Source organism: Euprymna scolopes, chromosome 26 (genome assembly GCF_053919585.1).
Source record: "Euprymna scolopes isolate OS-2025 chromosome 26, ASM5391958v1, whole genome shotgun sequence".
Lineage (NCBI taxonomy): Eukaryota > Metazoa > Mollusca > Cephalopoda > Sepiida > Sepiolidae > Euprymna > Euprymna scolopes.
The window spans coordinates 76,931,248-76,952,576 of NC_136507.1; the positions used below are offsets into that span (position 1 = coordinate 76,931,248).

Here is a 21,329-nt window from a genome sequence, read left to right on the forward strand (position 1 = left end):
CACTCCCTATATGAACTCCAGAAAAATTTGATAAAAAAGAAAAAGCAAAAAGTTTCAGAGTCAATTTTCCCCTCAAGAGCAGAACGATCCATGAGAATCTCAGGAAAAAAAAGGGACACACTTACAATCAATAATTGACAGTCTGTGGTGGTTATCTAGTAGGCTAATCACTAACTCTTAAATGTTTAATTACGTTTCTGAATTATTGAGATGAGGATTGATTAACTGTATCATTTGGATTCTTAAGACTACTGTTCTCATCTTGAGTGTCACTTTCAGAAAATTTTGATCAATGTCACCTCCGACCTTTAGGTGTATTTTGTTGAACTGCTGCCACATCTGGGCTGGAACTGCTAAAAACAGTCTATCCTGCCTTGACAGAGTACAAAATAGACTTCGTGGCTTGGTGGGGGATGATCTTTTCTCTTCCCTGCAACCTCTCTCCCACAGATGAGACGTTGCGAGCCTGTCTGTTTTATCGTTATTTCCATGGCAAGTGCTCGTCTGAGCTCCATTATCTGGTCCCTCCCCGCCAGTCTTTCATGAAAAACACCTGACTAGCTGAAACCACTGTCAATAATTTTCCCCACTCTTTATCCGTGCCGAAATCAAAACGTATATTCCATGAACAAAGCTTCTTGCTCAGAACTTCACGGCTGTGGAACTCTCTGCCGCTTGCCTGTTTCCCCCCCAAATTCAACTTGGATGTCATCAAGTCCAACACAAACAAATTTCTGACGAACCGCCCCCTTAAGTAATGGCACCTATCAAATCTCCAATACTAACTATTACTACGATACGTTCCCACTGATTAGTGTACACACAATAACCCTTATCCCTGAGTGGCTTCTGGGCCTTGATTAGCGGTGACCCCCCATGTAAAAAAAAAAAAAAAAAAAAAAAAAAAAAAAAATCTTTGTTAAACTCTGGGAATCTTTCATATTGAGGTTGGGAATCTGCACAGAATTTCTAATGGAACTGTTTATTTAATCCCCAGAGGGTAGCATGCTCTCATTCTGTCATGTGTAGTGGACGACGCATTTGAAGGCACATTCAAATTAACACTCAAGATGAGAACAGTAGTTCAAAGAATCTAAATACAAAATGTTTAATTGTTCAAGTTGTGAGAGAGAATCAAAAAGAAAGAGGGGAAGAGGGCGAGAGAATGAAATAAAGGAGAGGGAAAGATAATGGACCTAAAAGAGAGGTGTTGTGACAGGAGAGAAAAACTTTGGCAGTCAATACTTACCGTAAAGAATTATGACTCTGTACCATTAGACGTCCAAATTCCGTAAGATCTGCTTTGCGCAAAGCTGCCACCCCATCTGTCACTCGACCAATTTCACTGATTACATGTTTGGCCCGGTTGAAGGTTACGGTGTCCATCTTGTCTTTTTTATCTGAAATTCATATTAAAAAACAAATTTATTTCTTATATTTTTATAGCAGGGCTACCCGACATTGCCTGGAGCAAAAGTGTAAAGAACTATCGTTCTTTCCCTTTCCGCTGTTTTCTTCATCTCTGCCCAGTCCATACCTCACTCTGGACGGACACACACAACTTTAATTAACGTAAGAGAATCTACTTGAACGGAATAAACTCTGATGAACTCGTACCACTTGTGTCTCAACATAGATACTCCCGACTAATCTGACAGGCAGCAAAATTTTACCTCTTCACTGTTAACAATTCACATTTAAAAACAAGTTTATTGCATACTAACGGAGGTGGGGGGTACACCGGGGCCTTGCCCGGTCGTAAACTACACTTAAATATTTTAATCATACAGATTTTGTATTTTTTATTGTAGTGTGATACACACGTGTTAACATAGGGACCCAACCTGTTGTAGACTCCATCACAAAGAATATAAGAAAGAAACAAATTGAACTCACTGTTTCAGGTTTAAAAAAAAAAAAATCCAAAAAACTTAGTCCTCTCACACCACATGGGACTTCCTGTCTTGGGCATGACATCACCCACATGTCTAACATGATCATCAGTCTGCACACATGTTCTTTTATAATCTTTTCTTAATTGCCGTAATGTCACTTCGCACACAGCTCTGTCATTTGCATACAGCTGCCATATGCATGTCTGCGTTCTGTTACAGCATTACAGAACTATTGGATATTATATTGTACCTAATAGATAGTAAAGTTTAAAAAAAAACAAACTTTGGTGCCATCAGCTAGGAGTGAAACCAAAACATTTAGCCTTTCAGCCATGTTTCCTACCATTTAAGCTATCAACAGAGATAAGAAAGATTTAAAATAAAACCACTTCAAGCTATGAATTTGTGCATGTCGGCAAGTTGAAATGGACATTTTTGCATTTCAACTTGCCGACTTATGTCTGTACGCGTTATTCATCCAAACAAAGAATTTACTCGTTATAAACGATCCTTGGTGCATGATTACTATTTCCTGTTAATTTCAGTGTCATGTGACCTGTAGTCTAAGGGTCTATTGGTTAAATATTTTTCACAGACACAATATATACATCTGTTTTATTTCTAGATTTATATTTTACTAGTGTAATGTTATGACCCTTTAGGCTTTGATCATAGCGTAGTATCTGTTAACTGTGGCAAGCGGGGTCAAGGGTCAAAACATTATTATTATTGTTATTGTATTCTTATGAATTGATTTGAACGACGGATGGTCGCTGGATCAGTTATTATGATTAGAAGAATAAACAATTAAATTGGGGAAGAAATGATTGGCGTGTGAATCACAAAAGGAATGTGAAAATAGAAAATATATGTAAACATTATTTCGGGGTTGTGAATAGACAAATAACTAGCTGTGGATTTAGGTTGGTCTGAGACACATAATTAGGTGACGTAGTTAGTTTTGGAGAGATTCAGAGAGTTGAGGATTGACCACCAGAGCGGACAGACGTCTAGACAGGGGTGGACAGACAGCTAGGAGCGGGCTGTATGAACAGAAAATGTAGACGAACTGCAGATCCTGTGAAAACCATTTGAGACAACTGTAATAAATTTATATTACAAAAATATAAAGAGTTGTTTTAATGGTTTCACAAATAAGAACAGATGTCTCAATTATATGGTGCTGATCGCTTCATGGTTTGTCACGGAGCAGTGGGAAGATACAGAAGAACTATTCAAGAAAAAGGTAGGAAGCATATATTATTCTTCTTATATATGAACTGTAAAAATATCCCGTGTGATAAGTCTGATACAACATGACTCAGTTTACACGTCAATATCAAGTCCTCCTAGGTAGACAACATACATACGATTTATACGTTTATTATCTGTCTGTTAAAAGAACAATATATTACATCCACTAGATAACACATGACACGTTTTAATATATCATCTCCTCCAATATAAACCAATATACAACACTAGTAGGGCTACCTAGCTTTACCTGGAGCAAAAATGTAAAGATAATTTCTGTCTTTCCCCTTCCCTTTTCCACTCAGCCCATTTCTCTATGGGCACACACACAACTTGAATTGGTGTAAGAAAATTAACTTTAATGGAATGTGCTCTGATGAATACATAGCACTTGTGTTCCCTCTTTGTAAATACTACTGACTAATGTGATATGCAGCAAAAGCTCACCCCTTCACTTTTTCTATCCTTAGATGCCAAAAAGTCTTCTACTTTAATAGATTCTCCCTTCAGATTGCTAGACTTTGGAATTCCCATGTTTCTTGCTTCCCTGACTGTACTAACATGAAAAAATTTAAATGTAATGTGAACAGGCATCTCTGCTCAACTCCCCAGTTTCCTACAGACAGAAGTTTTAGTTAGACATAAACACACAGACAACTATCCTTTATATGATAGATTAAAATTTATAGAAATTAACTGATTCAGTTCTAAACAATCCAAACAGGACTAATATACCTTAAAACAAAACAGAAAATTCATAATTTTTAGCAGTAACGGATATTTAATGTAATATGTTGAACCGACTATGCTGTATATTTTATTAATTTTATAATTTCAGATATTTTTTCTTTTCAAGTAAAAATTGAAAACAAATAAAACATATATATATATATATATATATATATATATATATATATATATAAAATTTAGTTTATTTTATGCCTTGTCTCGGCAGCCGGTCTAACGCATATCTTATTTTTCTTTTAATAACATTATTGGAATTCTTTCCCCTTTTCCTTGTACCTATTTGTGAATTATTCCACGGATTTTGGTCTTTTGGATTATTTTAAACCATCTTCCAATTACGCGATTCCCTTGGATTTTACTTGTGTGAATGGAAATTTAACTAACTTTCTTGGATTTGCAATTTTTGGATTTTACCGTCATTGGATACTTTACCTTTTACCAGACTATCCATTCATGTGAAATCACCTTTTTCTTCACCCTATTCCCTCTGCTTCACTTTTTTTATCAAGTAAGATCTTTGACTTACTTGCAGTCTCATCAAATACTTTTGCAAGCAAAATCCGATCCCGCATTTTGCTAAATCCTACCCTCTGATGAGAAGGAAAGTATTTCTTCAAAACTCTGCGGATTAAGGACTATACACTTATTTAGTGTTTCCTTTTTCAAATTAGATTTTTTTTTTATCTTTTTCAAAGTGTTTTTAAACATGTTTTATTAACTATTCGCTCTTATATATATATATATATATATATATACACTTGACATTTTAGTCTGTTCAAAATGGGTAACAGTTATAGCTCATTGATTTAGAATGCTTCATGAAAAATTAATGGTTGAATATAGTTAAATTTGTAAATTATTTTCATTAAATAATGTCTATTAACCTCTAACCATGCATGGAATGGATACCATAATACTTGGTTTGCTCCACCTTATCTTAAAGATGGATACAAAATTTCAGCTAGATTGGCACAGAACTTTCTCAGAAAAAGAACAAACATACAGATAGACAAACTAAGAGAAATATATATGATAGATATGTATTGACCTTGCAGTTCATCATAAGTTGGATCTCTTAAAGCTGGCTTCCCAAGTATTTTGGCTGCCTCTTCACACTGGCGTCGGCGATCCGGGTACTCCGTTCCAGAGAGTGTATGTTTAACATTAGAGTTGCAGATCACAATGGCAGCATCTGGAAAAGCCATTGGGATTAGGGTTGCTTCCAAGGATCTAAAAAAAAAAAAAAAAAAAAAAAAAAAAATTTCCTTTTAAAACTCATGAAAACATGAAAGATCAATTAAAAATCAATTAAAAATCAAAAATAAAATCAAGCAATATGCATTATTTTCAATATGCATTCCCTCTATTTCTACACTTTAAACCAAAAGTTAAGTGGTTTCCCTTTTAAAGCTTGCACGAAAAATCACTTAAAAATACAGCAATATTTATTTTTATTGTTCAAGACAAAAGCTACCATTAATGCAGAATAAATATGAGTTCTCTGGCAACACATGTAAAAATATGACCACCACCCCATAGCCTTGAGTCCTTGGAGGGGCATAGGCCATCCACAACTTTGTAGATGCTTTTGTAACAAGTTTGTTTTTGGGATGAGGGTGCTTGCCCCATGGCCAACCTTCCCAAAAGGTAGATACAACACCTGGCCTTCCCAAATGGTAACCCATCTGGTACTAGCCAGGCTCACCATTGCTCAACATGACTGTGTCATACAATGTAAAAATATATCTTAATTGAAATGAATTGACAAATATTCCTTAAGGAATTATTAAATTAAATACTCTTTTACTTAGTAATTTATCAACTGAAGATTACCATTTAGTGAAAGCAAATATCCTTCACTTTATAATAAAAACCAATGTGTATTATATATATATATATATATATATAAAAATATATGTGTGTGTGTGTGTGTGTGATGGACTCCCGTTGGTTTTGATGTATGAGGTTCCACCACAACAACCAAGTTGCTCGGAAATCCACACAATGGATTTGTTTATAGTGATGAAGGCTTGGAGTAGAATCAACCACACTTTTTGGTATTACTGCTAACCTTTGTTGGTATGGATGACCGCCACAGGACAGAGTATACAGTAGACCGCAGGTATTAAAAAAAAAAAAAAAAAAATGTCTTTTTTTTTTTTTTTAATACACACAAAGTTTCCTTCTAGATTCAGGTCTTAATGAACACTAGGAGTGCGTCTCTCCCAGTGAATTAATGCAGCCCCAGATACCAATCTGGAAATTTCTACGACTTGGCGCAGCACATACATCACTTAACCTTCCCATCTCACCCATCTGGCACTGAGCAGACTCAACGTTGCTTAACTTCGGTGATCTAACAAAACCGGTGTGTTAATGTGATTGTGTCATACATAATTATCAATACAGCAGAAAAATGTTTAGCTGATATAATCAGAGGTAAACTTCAATAGATATATATTAATATTTATGTATTAATGAATTAATCCCAACCAAATAAGCTCAATGCAGACACAATATAAAGTAGAGTTTATTACAGGGGAAAATAAAAATTTAAAACTAAATTAAAATTTACAATTAAATTCAATAGAATACTACAAAAACAATTTTCAAATTGCGTTTGGAGTATTGTCGAATAATTTGATTGTAAATTTTAATTTACAGCTTAAAATTTTTTTTTTTTCCTTGTATATATATATATATATATATATATATATATATATAGTAGAAATGGTAATTAATAAAAACTGAAGAAAGTGCTGAATACTGTTGTAGAGCAAATATGCGTTTTATTTTTTATTACCGTATCTTTCTGTTAAGTTACATTATTGTTTCAGCTACCCGGCCGTTTTTTTTTTTATTTTTTACCGTCTGTAGCTTCCTCAGACAGCCTAAAAAACGGCCGGGTAGCTGAAACAATAATGTAACTTAATAGAAAGATATGGTAATAAAAAATAAAACGCGCACATATATATATAAACTATAATTATTTTTTAATACCTACAGACACTAGTATTTCATCCTTTGGGAATCATCAGCACAGAGCCATAATTACCACCAGTATAGAGATTCGAACCCAGTCACAAAGCCATCTCTTACTCCAATAGCAAGGAACAAACTGCTTGGCCAATGTTAACCATGCGAGAATATAGTTGAAATTAATATTTATATAAAGCATAAATGTCATTCATGAAGGCCGAGAGTGATGAGATTTTAAAATTACGATCTGCACATGTAAGCTTAAGTGACCGATTTCTTTCAATTTAACCTCAACAATAAGAATCCAGTTCTTAAAGGAGCAGACATGTTATTTTTTAAATTGACGTCAACACTAGAATATTTCAGTTAAAAGTCAAATATGAACAGATAAAACTATAGAGGAATAAAAGGCAAATCGAATGAGGAATAGGTTGTTTAAACAGTTACATTAAATTTAGCTTAAATTTGCAATTTTTGAAAAAAAATTACAAGTGCGGACTTTCCTTTTGTTGGCACTGTGAATACTTGCGTGTTTATCTCTGTTAACATAGTATCTTGAAAAAAATTTATATATATATATATATATATATATATATATATATATAAATGATGTTATGCCGGCAGTGAATTAACAATGTTTTGACATTGACCAAATACCTAAGCTCAATTTATATACACAAAGAGCATTGCTTCATACGCTAATGGTAATTTGTATATCACTTCCCAACCCAAGATAGGGAGCATTATAATCATCCACATACAGTATATTATATATATATATATATATATATATATATACATACACACACACACACACAAACTGTTCCAAGCAAACTAAATCTTTTCAATTTATAACTTCACTTCCGCACATATTTTTCTGTCTTCTGTGTTCAAAATATTAATTTTAAAAGTTTTAAAAATTCGAGACAAGCCGATTGGCCACCAAAAAATTTCATTTTGTCATCTACCTGCAAACTTAATAGATACATGTTTTATCATGTTGTCTAGTATTTAAAATATTAAAATTTACTTACAAAACAAGCAAGTAAAAACTTAAGCATCTACCTGCAATCGATTTGAAGGGCGTTGCCTTTTTCGCCCATAAAGGAAACAAATTGGTCCATTATTCCACACGGAACATTGGCAAACTTGTGTTCCGCTTGCTGACAAGCCAATGCTTTCTCCTTTTTGTTAACCTCGGATGCTTTCTTCTCCCCATTCAATTGGTCCAGAAACATGTAAGTGGCCACTTCAATGGCAGCAGAACTGGACAGTCCTCCACCAAGAGGCACGGAAGATACAATGACTGCATCAAACGGAGAAAGTGTACCTGAAATAAGAGAAAAGATTAATTTACTTTTTTCTTTTACAAATGAGTCACCACTTGTCAAGGCTATAAGCCATTCAAGGATTTCTAAAAATAAATAAATAAATAAATAAAAAACTACTGATAAAGATCATGATGAATGGTCACATGTGATAAAGCCTGATGACCTCTACCAAAGTTTAATAAACTTGTAAATGTAGTGCTACAAATGTATAGATAAACGTTAACTCGTGTTGAAAGAGTAGGTATCTGCCCCAGACACAGGAAGTGCTGGGCCAGGTATCTGCCCCCCCCCGTCACAAGAAATAAATGCGCGTGTACCCCAGGGATCGATCCTTGGATCTTTATTTCTGATATTCATAAATGACTTACCTGATAAAATTGTCTCTAAGATTGGGTATATTTGCCGACGACACCACGCTCTATAGCAGGCACGTGGGAAAAACTAATGGGCACATATCTAAGGTAATGGCCGAAACCATAGAGGAAGATCTTCAGTCTGTAGTGGAACGAGTCATAAATGGATGGTAATGTTCAACGCTGCCAAGACAAAGCTCGTTTCCTTACCAACCACAAATAACTATGGCTAGAGATATTTTACTTGAGAGCACTTCATTCAAGCTTCTTGGCTTAACGTTCAGAGAAAACAGGAGTTGTAATAGATACATTGAGATCATTGCTAAGGCTGCTGCAAAGAAGGTGGGCTCTCTCTATTGTATTAGAAAGTTACTTATGCCTGAAAGTATCCTATACCTCTACAAACTCACCGTTCGCCCATGTATGGAGTACTGCTGTCACATTTGGGCTGGTGCATCTGCTACTTGTCTCTCACTCCTAGACAAGGTCCAAAAGAGTCGCCAACCTAATAGGTCCTGAACTTTCATCTAAGCTTCAGTCCCTGTCTCACCGACAAAATATTGCATCGCTCTGCCTGTTTTACAAGTACCTTAATGGTGGATGCTCTGATGAACTACAAGCACTTGTACCCCACCCCCCTTGACGATAATACCCGACAAGCAGCAAAGTCCCACCCCGACACAGTTTAGATCTCGAGATGTAAGAAAGCCTTTTACTCTAATAGTTTCTTCCCCAGAAATGATAGACTCTGGAATTCTCTTCCGGGTTCCTGCTTCCCCAACTGTACTGACATGCAGAAGTTCAAGTGTAATGTGAACGGACATCTTGCTGCTGAACTCCCTACATAGTACCCCTGGAACTTAGGTCCCTGATGGTAGCCCCCTACATCAAAGTGGCAATGTGCCTTGTTTGGGGTGAAAATGTAATAAAAAAATAAAATTAAAATAAATAAAAGTGAAAAAAAATTTTCAATCAGTAAAACAAAAGTTATGAATTTTCTGGCGTTCAAAATCGTAAAAAAACGCAAGGTTAGCAATGCTTTTTATGACTGGTTTGCATAGCAACCACGTCATTTCAGCGACTACTGTTGTTACCAAGTCACCACTCTTACGAAAAGAACAGTAATAAGTGAAACAGAATGAAAGGGAGATAATTGGGGGATTTTATTGAAAGCAGACATACATTGTTATTACACATGTGCATGTTATGTTCATAGGGATGGGGGAAAATAAGACTGAAATTAAGGAACAAGTGAATTTACTGAAAGCCTGGAAAAATCATGGATGCAAAATGCAAGCATGAAAAGTAATATGGTTAAGCTTAAACATGGAAAAGTAAAGGATTAGTTGTTAGAACTGGAAAAGAAAAAGACAAGATATTCTAGTAAAAAATATTTTATAACTTAAAATATTGCAGCATTAATTGTTTTTATTTTTAAATTCAATTTAAACAATTCTTAATGCTGAAATATTTGAAGCTATAAATTTATTATGTTTTTACTAGAATATCTGTCCTTTTCTAGGTTTTACTAGTCCTTTACTTTTCCATGTTTAAGCTTAACCATATTACTTTTCATGCTCGCATTTTTCTATTGTAATTATATATATATATATATCATAACAAACATTTCTGTAAAAAGTCTGAGGATGCTACAGACGGCCAAAAAAAATGGCCGGGTAGCTGAAACAATAATGTAACTTAACAGAAAGATATGGTAATAAAAAATAAAATGCATATTTGCTCTACAACAGTATTGAGCACTTTCTTCAGGTTTTTATTAATTACCATTTCTAATATATATATATATATTCAATTATATTTCACTCTTTATACAAATTCTTTAATTTATGAAGTTCAATGTAACTACATTGAATACATATAATACACATTGAATACATATAATACACATTGAATACATATAATACACATTGAATACACATTGAATACACACATAACAGCAGTATATTCCAAGATATTGGCCATCTGTTTATTTCTTTCAGCATATTAAAATGTTCAATTCTTGGCAGCCATGTTTTGTAGTGCAGAATCATTCATATAATTATTATGTCGATTTTTCAATTTATTCTGCCTTTAACTCATCAGAAGAAAAGGAACTCTGAACTTCAAGGGCGGAATAAAAAAAAATTGACATAGTTACATGAATGAGTCTGTGCTACGAGACAAGAATTCAACATTTCAACATGCTTGAAATGAAATAAACGGTAAGATGGTCAACATCTTGAAATTTCTAATAGACAAATTTCATTTGTATATATGCTCTGTAGTTACATTGAGCATCATAAATTAACAGGATTGCTATAAATAAAAGGTGAATTATAATTGAATAAACATTTTCCTATATATATATATATATATATATACATACAGGGTGACCCAAAAGAAATGGGCCTCAACTCTAATTAGGCCCCGTTTCTTAGTGTTTTGTCCGCATGAAATGAAACATAATTAGTTTATTATTTTCCAAAGATCACATCAAAACACTAGGGTCTTTGGCCTTTTTTTCTCCGTTGACTGTAAAATGCTCAGAAAAACAATTGAATGTCTTTTTTTTTTTTTGGGGGGGGGTCACCCTGTATATATATATATATATATATATATATACTTTTCAGTTTTAATTCATATTTAAGTCCATTGTAATTTTATATCTTAAAATTGGCCAATCATAATAATCCTTTTATATATAATCTCTCTCCATATATATATATATATATATATATATATATATATATATATATATCATTCAAACACTATCACGACCAAATTGTTACAGTTCAGAGGTCACCTTAGCTATATCTTGAAATAAATTTTTTCAATTTTCGTTCATTAAAACAAAAGTTATAAAATTACTGGTGTTCAAAAGTCTTCATAAGGAACGTGAGAGATCGTTTCTTCTGTGACTGTTGGTTACCATAGCAACTTTTTCAACAATGTTTTATTTCCAGTTTTCAATGTTTTTTGTTTTTTTTAAGCTTCTTTAGATTTAACCGACATAGTCCAGTTCAAACAGACAGAAGTTTATAGAAGCTAAAACTAATTGTAAGAGAAATAGCAACAGACCACCAGAAAACACATCCAAAGCACAGAAATTAGGAACCCGTGATTTTTGGAAAATTTACAATAGTGTAGTAAATAATTGTCAGTCAACGGTTCCTCCACTATCAAACAATCATGAGGTTTGCACGGCAACGGAGAAGGCTAACATGCTTGCCAGTCGGTTTGCCTCAAACTCCATATTGGACCCGGCAAACCACTCCCTGACTTTCCTTTATGGACAAATGCTACACTAGATGATCTGAAAATCACCCTTTCTCAGGTACATGGTATCAAAAAAACCTAGACACCTCAAAAGCATCCTGGCTGTGCTATTAAAAAAAAAAAAAAAAAAAAAAAAACAGAAAAGAAAAATGCTCCGCTGAGGTTACTCCAGTTCTCTCCAAACTTTACAACAAATGCCTTAACGAACCTTGCTTTCCCAACTGCTGGAAAACTGCTTCTGTAGTACCAGTTTTCAAGAATTCTGGTGAAAGAACTGACCCATTAAATTATCACCCCATTAGCCTCCTCCTCCTTTTTGCCAAAATATTTGAGTTCATAATAAACCAAGCTCTAGTCCATCACCTTACAGATGCTAAACTTCTGACCGACAATCAATGTGGATTTAGGCAAGCCTGTCCCACAGTTGATATCCTAACTAATCTATACCATTCACTAGACAAAGCAGGAGTAGGGGAGGGTAGAGCAGTAGCCCTCGATATATCTAAGGCTTTTGACAGGGTATGCCATGATAGTCTAAGAAAAATCAGATCATATGGTATCACTGGAAGAATACATAATGTTATTAAATCCTTGTCAAGAGAAAAAATCCAGATTATCCATGACGGTCGAACATCTAAACAAGGATATAAAAGGAGTACATCAGGGGTCTATCCTGGGACCTTTATCATTCTTGATATTCATAAATGATCTCCCTGATAAAATTGTTTCAGAGATGGGTATATTTGCTGAGGATACCACTTTCTATAGCAGGCACGAGAGGAAAACAAATGAACGCGTATCTAAAGAAATGGCAGAAACACTAGAGAATGGAAAATTATGACAAAAACACTAGATGAAGATCTCCAATCAGTGGAACGTGAACAAAAATGGATGGTCACATTCAATGCTGCCAAGACTAAACTTGTTTCCTTCAATAATTACAAGAAACCTTCTCTGCCACCAATAGCAATGGCCAGTGACTCTTTATCTGAGACTACATCTTTCAAACTCCTTAGCCTAACGTTCACAGGAAACAGAAGTTGGAACAATTACATTGAAAGCATTGCCAGGGCCGCTGCGAAGAAGGTAGGCTCTCTCTACCGTGCTAGAAAACTACTAACACCCGAAAGTATCCTATACCTGTATAAGGTCACCATTCGCCCATGGAGTACTGTCAAATTTGGGCTGGTGCATTTTTTTTTTTTTTTTACACGGTGGTCACCACTTATCAAGGCCCGGAAGCCACTCAGGGATAAGGGTTATTGCAAGTACAGTACGTTAGTGTGGAGATTTGATGAAGTGCTTACTTAAGGGGGAAGTTCATTAGGAATTTGTTAATGTTAGGCTTGAAGACATTCAAGTTGTAGTCAGGTGGGAAGCAGGCAGATGGAACAGAGTTCCACAGGCGTGCAGTTCTAAGAAAGAAGCTTTGTTCATGGAATCCACGTTTTGATTTAGGCACAGATAAAGAGTGGGGGAAATTTTTTTTCACAGTGGATTCAGCTAGACGGGTGTTTTTTGTGAAAGATTGGCAAGGGGGGGACCAGAGATTGGAGTCCAGACGAGCACCTGCCATGGAAATAACGATAAAACAAGGATAGGCTCACAACGTCTCTTCTGTGGGAGAGAGGTTGCAGGGTAGAGAAAAGGGCATCCCCCACTAAGCCACGAAGTCTATTTTGAACTCTGTCAAGGCAGGATAGGCTATTTTTAGCAGCTCCTGCCCAGATATGGCAGTAGTATTCCATCCTTGGACGTACTTGGCTTGTATATAGATAGAGAATTGCATCAGTAGTGTGATATCTTCTGGAGCGGTAGAAGGATCCCACCATCTTTCCAGCGACCTTGGCAACAGACTTGATGTATGTGTTCCATTTCAGATCAGGAGTAAAGGATAAACCTAGAAGCTTGTCAAAACACAGGGCTTCTCCTAGACAAGAGTCATCCATTTCAATTGATGCTAGATGGGGATCAGAGCGTTTATGATGTAAAGATAGGAGTTTGGTTTTAGATGCATTAAAAGGTAACCAGCCATGACTTCCCCCACTGAACCACGCGCTCGAGATCAGAGGAGAGAGAATCAGAGAGAGCTTTGTCATTTACAGCCTTTGATGTGTTGTCGTAGATGGTCGTGTCATCAGCATAGATGTCAATGAAGTATTTAAGTATGTGTTTAGGGAGGTCATTGATGTAGATCAGGAAGAGAGTTGGGCCCAGGATTGACCCTTGAGGGACTCCAGCATTAATACTGCAGGCCTCTGATTTTTGTCCATCGACCACTACTCTTATGAGCCTATCGGAGAGAAATGATTTAATGATTGAGAAAACATTTCCAGTTATACCGTAGCTGGAAATCTTGTGAAGTAGGCCCTTATGCCATACCTTGTCGAAGGCCTTTGATATGTCAAGAGCAATTGCCCTAGAAAGGAAGCTACTTGTCTCACTCCTAGACAGAGTTAAAAAAAAGTCGCCAACCTGATAGGTCCTAAACTGTCATCTAGGCTTCAGCATCCCTCTGCCTGTTCTACAAGTATTTTAATGGTGAATGCTCCGATGAACTACAAGCACTTGTACCCCCTCAATGTTAATATCCTCGACAAGCAGCTAAACCCCACCCCCTACACAGATCCCTAGGTGTAAGAAAACCTTCTACGCTAATAGTTTCTTCCCAGAACTGCTAGACTTTGGAACTCCCTTCTGGGATTCTGCTTTCCCAACTAATGTGAACAGACATCTTGCTACTCATCTCCCTTCATAATATCCCTGCAACTTATGTCCTCAATAGTAGCCCCTTACTTCAAAGTGGCACTGTGCCTTGTTTGGAATGAAAATTGAATAAAAAAAAAAAAATAAATAGAAACTCCCTTGGTGAGAATGGCGAAAAATCTTGGAATACAAGGGAATTCTTTTCTGATATATATATATATATATATATATATATATATATATCTCCAATTAAAAAAGCATATTTTTTCCACATTTCCCCCTTTATACTAGTCCTTTTATTTATGAAGCTCGATATTAAATTTAACTACAGAGCATATGCAACTAGATAACAAAGCAGCTATATTTAAAAATTCAAAAGATGTTATTCATCTTACCATTTATTTCTTTCAACATGTCAAAATGTCCTCTATTTTTACAGCATGCTTCATAGTGCAAAAACAATCATGTCAATTTTTAACATTTTCCACACTGATTCATCAGAAAAAATAGAAACATTTTAACTTAAAAGAAAAAAAAAAAAAAAAAAAAAAATGAACAGTTGCATCGTGCATTATGATATTAAAGCCATAAAAAAAAAAAAAACAACCTTTTTCTCACCTTTATAAAAATATAAAACTCCTTTCACATAATTTGCCCAAGAGGGTTCACCAGGTGTTAACGACTCACGATCCTCAAGGGGACAGTCAAATTCTGTGCAGCTGTTTTTCTTAAGATCTTCAGACGTGGTCATGACTCTGCACTGCGGTCCATCAGTCTTCCTTCCAACAATTACAGTCACAAGTGGAAGAGCCTGCAGATATACGAAACAAATGTGTCTATCTATTATAATTGAGCATTTATTGTCCGTGTCTGACTTGTCCGATCCTGGATATGACCTTAAACTATATCCAGTGGTGAGGCCCCAGCTTGCGGGGTTTGGGGAGTGTGAAGCCACCTTTTAATTGCAATTACTCCCAGGTCCACTCTGACCCGGAGTGGTAGTACCTTTTAGGGTCCCAACTATGGGTTAAATAGAAACCGACTTGAAAACAATATATTCTATTTAAAAATTTTTTCTTCAAAATCTTTGGATTCGGCATTAAATAACCTGAAAAGGGTTGATATGTCGTAAAACAAAAACAACCGACTTGTCCACCAAGTTCCAGTCATGAATGCTCAAGTCTTATCACTGTTCAATGATAAGTATACCTGAATATGATATGTGAAATCGTCAATAACTCCAATACACTCCTCTTTCCCACTGCTCTGATGGCCTGTTTCAGTTCAGAAATAGTTTGGAGATGGTCTTAATATAACCCTATAAATAAAAATTTAGCCAGTTAAGGTCTAATGAGCATACAGTCCAACTAGGATTACACCTTTAACTTATGAGGCGTTCATCAAAGTGCCCCCTTCGTATCATTGCACAACAATAAAACAGATTGGACATATCTCCTCCTTACTATGTTAATAACTTTCTAAAATTTTGATTGAGAGTTATCTTGTGGCTGACACGTTAGCAGCTCTGTTACAATTGAATGTGGTCATCCATTTATGTCATTCAACTACAGAAAGGAGGTCAGTTTTTAAATCGGCTATTGCCTTAGGAGATACATGCCTGTTCGTTTTACCCACATGTCGGGAATAGTGTAGCGACATCGGCAAATGTATTCATCTCCGACACAATTTAGCACCCACTCTTCGAAGGACTGTTCCTTTCATTTGTGTTATGTAGTTGGTCTGGGCAACGCCAAAAACAAGCTTAACGATTATGACCGTTATTGCTATTGTAAAATAGAATGTTAGAAAGAATGTATCAAGGAGAAAGGTATTTTTTTTTTTTTTTTTTTTTTGCATAAAAATATTTGTTAGAAATGAAAAGGAATGTTAGCTAGATAAAGTATACGTGACAGACATCACACAATGGTTATGACCGATACATTCCTCTCTCTCTCTCTCTATATATATATATATATATATATATATATATATATAAGCAAAAATGTGTGTGTGTGCACTTTTTGTGTATATCCGGCAAAGGCTTGGGGGGGGGGGGCGCTCGGTCAGGTCACTCCTTAAAACTTTTTTATATCCTGTCTAAATCATAATATCTATGAGTTACAAACGGGGGTCGCGTCTATCTTTAATTCACCCGACTTTTACACGCTATTTTCGAGATTTTTTTTTTTTTTTTTTTTTTTCGATCATTGCGTCTTCGTTTCGTTTTTCAGTATAAAGAAGCGAAACGGAAAACGAATTTGTGTTCTCGGCGCCAAAACGTTCAGACTTGTTCCTAAATTTTTTGTTCATTTTTCCCCAATTGTATTTTTTCTTGTGAATAAAAAAAATTAATATCGCAAATAAGGTTTGATCAATGCTGGGGGACCCCCCCCCCATTGTCATATCAGACAATTGCTATTCATTTCGCAGGGGAAACAAACAAATACACAGAAACTGGCTTGCAGCGTCAAACTTTAGTTGCGTGATGTTTGACCTTATTAAATTCTCGCACCTGTCAATTTCACTTTATAAACTTTAAATTAAGACAGTTCATATTTTCTCTCCCCTCGTGGCCGACCTGGCTAGGTGTCAGGGGTTTTTTCTACCTTTACGTCAAGGCTTCGGGTTCGAGCCTACGTTCCTACCAAAATTTTTTTTTTTTTTTTATTTTACACCTCCGAACACCCGGCCAAAGTTTTTTTTTTTTTTTTTTTTTTTTCCAAACAAGGTTGTTATGATCTATCCCCCCCCCCAACACACACACCTCCAAACACGCAGGCAACACCGAGCACCCCCGCTAGTCTATAATATAAATCTCACCTGTGTTTAAATGTATGTATGTCTGCCTAAAACTTTCAACAGAGGGGACGGATTTTCACAAGATTGGTATCGTTTTGAAGCTCGACCCTTCAGATGACAAATATCGAAAAATTTTCCAAAAACATGAATTCCTTCACCCTCAACTGGGCACTTTTCTACAGGGAGGGTGGGATCGCTTTTTTTCGCTGATATTTTCAAAAGTTGTCGTCGTCTCTTTTCGATTGTCTAGCCTTAATTTAAACCTACGTCACTTATGGTTTTGCGATGGACGCAACAGCAAATCTGTCACGATTTTTTTCATGTTCTTTTCTTCCTTCATGGTACAGGTTCGAGCCTGCCTGCCTACTACCACTTTTTTTTTTTTTTGCTCAACACACCCCCAAACACGTGGGAAACGCCAGGCACCCAGGCTAGTTCAAAATATTTTTAACCTAAATGCTGACAATCATCCATTGCAGGATAACCAGTATTTTCCGGGAGCCAATAACAGCATTTAATGGTATAGAAGATTCTACAGTAAAAAGAAAGTAAGGTGATCAACTTTGATGAATGGCAAACTGAAGGCTCCTTATTCATTAGTTATTACATTGAGATGTAGGGGAGGATGCTACTTCTTTCCTAGGTCTCTGGAAAAATGGTTGGATCATTCTACTGCTCCAAAACCTATCTAACTCCTGGTGCAATTGTTTACCTGCATCAGAATCAAACATGTTCTACGACAGGGTACTGGTGCCATATACAAGTATGCAGCGCTCAGAGCAACATCTCATTTCTTAGAGTACAAAACCGACTTTGAAAACTAGTGGGAGCGTCCTCTCCTCTTTCCAAGGACTATCCTACTTGATCTTAACTTTATATCTTACTAGCGGGGGTACCCGGCGTTGCCCAGGTGTTTGTGCTCTTAAATCAAAAAGAAACACGGGGTGGGGGGTGGGTAAAAAAAGTTTTGGTAATTAGGTAGAATCGAACCCGAAGTCCTGAGGGGATGTTGGAAAATAAAATGTGAAAAACACATGACACGTTAACCGCTTGGCCAGCAAGAATGAGTTACTGAAAGAAGTTTGAATTTATTTCATTAAGAAGAGAATTGACAGGTGCCCGCACTAAATGACGTCAAGTGGAAGTCGTAGAGTTAACATTTTGTGCGAGCGTCACGATGACGACGACAGCAATAGCTATTCAGCAGTTAACATTTTCTGCGGGACAGTTTTTAATTAGGTCAATAATCCGGTTTGTTTGTTTTTACCTAACTTTGGGGGAAAACAGCTCCCTCGTTTATTAGGGGAGTGGCTCGTCTTGAAATGAAAGCAACCGTCTGATATGACGACGGTAAGCCTACATTACCAAAACGTTACATCGCTTTCTAGAGACCACTGGTCGTGGGCCAGGATTCGAATCGAGTTTCGCTTTTTTTATACCGAAAAATGAAAGCAAACATGCGGTGATCCCAAAATGTTGAATATTCAACGTTTCAAAGTCGGGCAAATTAAATAGACAGGCGACCCCCGTTGTTAAGTCCGAGATATTATGATTTCGATGTGATATAAAAAGTTTTAAAAATGAGCGATGGCCTCGAGAAGCCGCCGGAAAAAATCCTTTTGCAGACATACACAAAAAGCGAACATACATACATATAGACATTTCCGCTTTTATATATATATATTTGCACAGGATTCAAACAATCGATCAATTAATCAATTTCATTTCGCAAAAAAAAAAAAAAAAAAAAAAAGAAAAGAAAACAATGAAATGTATTGAGAAATGTAAAAAGCAAGATATTACATATATAAAATATAGATTTTAAGTATATAAACCCGGATGTAAAGATCGATAGGAGTCAAGTGTGTCTTGCTTGGATCCGACTTTACCTTAAAGGTTAACTGTCTGATAACTCCCAGACTCCTAGATTTAAGAAAGTCTTCAGTCCGTGAGGACTGCTGCAGGTAAACGTTTAAAACGATTTTATCTTATAACCAAACTATATTGATTGTGGCAGACAGAATATTGTACCATCCCCCCACCCCTGGAGTTAAAGATAATATAACACGCCTACAACTTTTCTATTATATAAGAAACACATTGTTTTCGCTTATCTGAAGAAAGCAACATGTTCTATTTTATCTTTTCTTAGCACTTTGTGTAACAGTTACAAATAATGTGGTCCTGGATATGACCTTAAACTATATCCGATGGTAAGGCCTCAGCTTGTGGGCTTTGGGGAGTGTGGAGCCACCCTTTAATTGCCATTGCTCCCAGGTCCACTCTGACCTGGAGTGGTAGTACCTATTAGGGTCCCAACTGACTTAAAAAAAAAAAATAAATAAATATATATATATTCTATTAAAAAATTGTTCTTCAAAATCACTGGATTTGGGATTAAATAACCTGGAAAGGGTTGATATGCCGCAAAACAAAAACCACCAACCAACTACAAATACATTTTCTTATGAAAATGTGTCCCTACTAGGTGCTTTGGTTATGTAACATTAGCAATGGGGCAGGGGCGCCCGGCTTTGCCTGGTCTTAAAATACGTTTAAATATATTTTAATTTGCCCAAATTTAGTATTTATTATAGAGTCATAATTTCAAAAGTAAAAAAAAAAAAAAAAAAAAAAAAAGTATTTGGGTGCCAGACATAATGAGTTTTATAAATTAGATTACACACGTTTACCTGTAGAGTTCGTCGCAATGAAACAAGGACATGGAAAGAATTCAACTTTTTCAGTGAAACATTTCAGAATAATGCCTTATCTCTTGGTCAAATTATTTTTTTTTTTTACATAGGCATCACAACATTATCAAGGCCAAGAGGCCACTCGAGGATAAGGGTTAAAGAGTGTACAGTAGAAATTGGACAATATAGTAATCGATAGTAATGGAAATTCGGTAAATTTGTTAACTTATATGGAACGGCTCATCAAGAACTTTTTTACGTTAGACTTGAAGACAACCATATTGTAGTCAGCCGGAAAACGGAAGACAATTCCACAGGCGTGCAGTTTTAAGAAAAAAGCTTTGTTCATGGAATCTACATTTAGGTTTAGGCACAGATAAAGAGTGGGGGGAATTATTGATAGTTTTCAGCTAGACGAGTGTTTCTTGTGAAAGTTTGGCTCAGTCGAACACTTTCCATGAAAATAACAATGCATCAGAGACAAACTCGCAACATCTCTTCTGTGAGATAAAGGTTGCAGGGAAGAGAAAAGGACATCTCCTACAAGGCTACGAAGTCTATTTTGAACTCTATCAAGGCAGGACAAGTCCTTTCTAGCAGCTCCTGCCCAGATGTGGCAACAGTATTCCATCCTTGGACGTATCTGGCTCTTATATAGATAGAAAATTGCATCAGCAGTGAGATATCTACTGGATCGATAGAAAGATCCCACCATTTTTCCAGCGGCCTTGGCAACAGATTTGATGTATGTGTTCCATTTAAGATTAGGAGTAACAGTCAAGCCTAGAAATTTGTCAAAATTTGAGGCCTCCTGAAGACGAGAGCCATTCATTTCAGTTGATGCCAGATGTGGATCAGAATGTTGATGTAAAGAGACAAGCTTGGTTTTAGATGCATTAAAAGTAACCAGCCACTCCTTTCCCCATTTTACCATGTGCTCAAGATCAGATGAGGGAGAATCGGAGAGAACTTGGTCGTCTTCTCGTACTTCAATGTGCTTAACAAGAGATACTGTCCGACCATGTTTAGGACGTGTCTCTTCTCGTCGCTCTCGGCTCACGTGTGTAAAACGTTTATCTGTCCTATATATATAGGGGTTTCATTAAAGAGTCTTAGTGAGAGTTCTTGTCTTATTACATATGATGTTGTATCTTAGAGAGAGATGTGTATGTAATGACATTTTATAACACAGACATATTATAGCAATACAATTTACCTTTTTGTAGAAATCACAAACACAAAGATGAGCTTTATCCAAAACACATGATGAATTTATTTACGACCGGTCGGGAT

General features: G+C 36.0%; 1 protein-coding gene across 1 annotated transcript in view; it reads right to left on the bottom strand.

The window, feature by feature from the left end:
* LOC145248207 (galactokinase-like) overlaps positions 1-21,329 on the bottom strand; it is a 42,276-nt gene that overhangs the window by 3,046 nt on the left and 17,901 nt on the right. Inside the window, exons 2-5 of the mRNA XM_080110073.1 lie at positions 15,160-15,352; positions 7,941-8,205; positions 4,945-5,126; positions 1,250-1,400 (exon numbers count right to left, since the gene is read on the bottom strand). Of these exons, the coding sequence (XP_079966199.1) occupies positions 1,250-1,400; positions 4,945-5,126; positions 7,941-8,205; positions 15,160-15,352 (791 nt within the window). The remainder of the gene's footprint in view (positions 1-1,249; positions 1,401-4,944; positions 5,127-7,940; positions 8,206-15,159; positions 15,353-21,329) is intronic.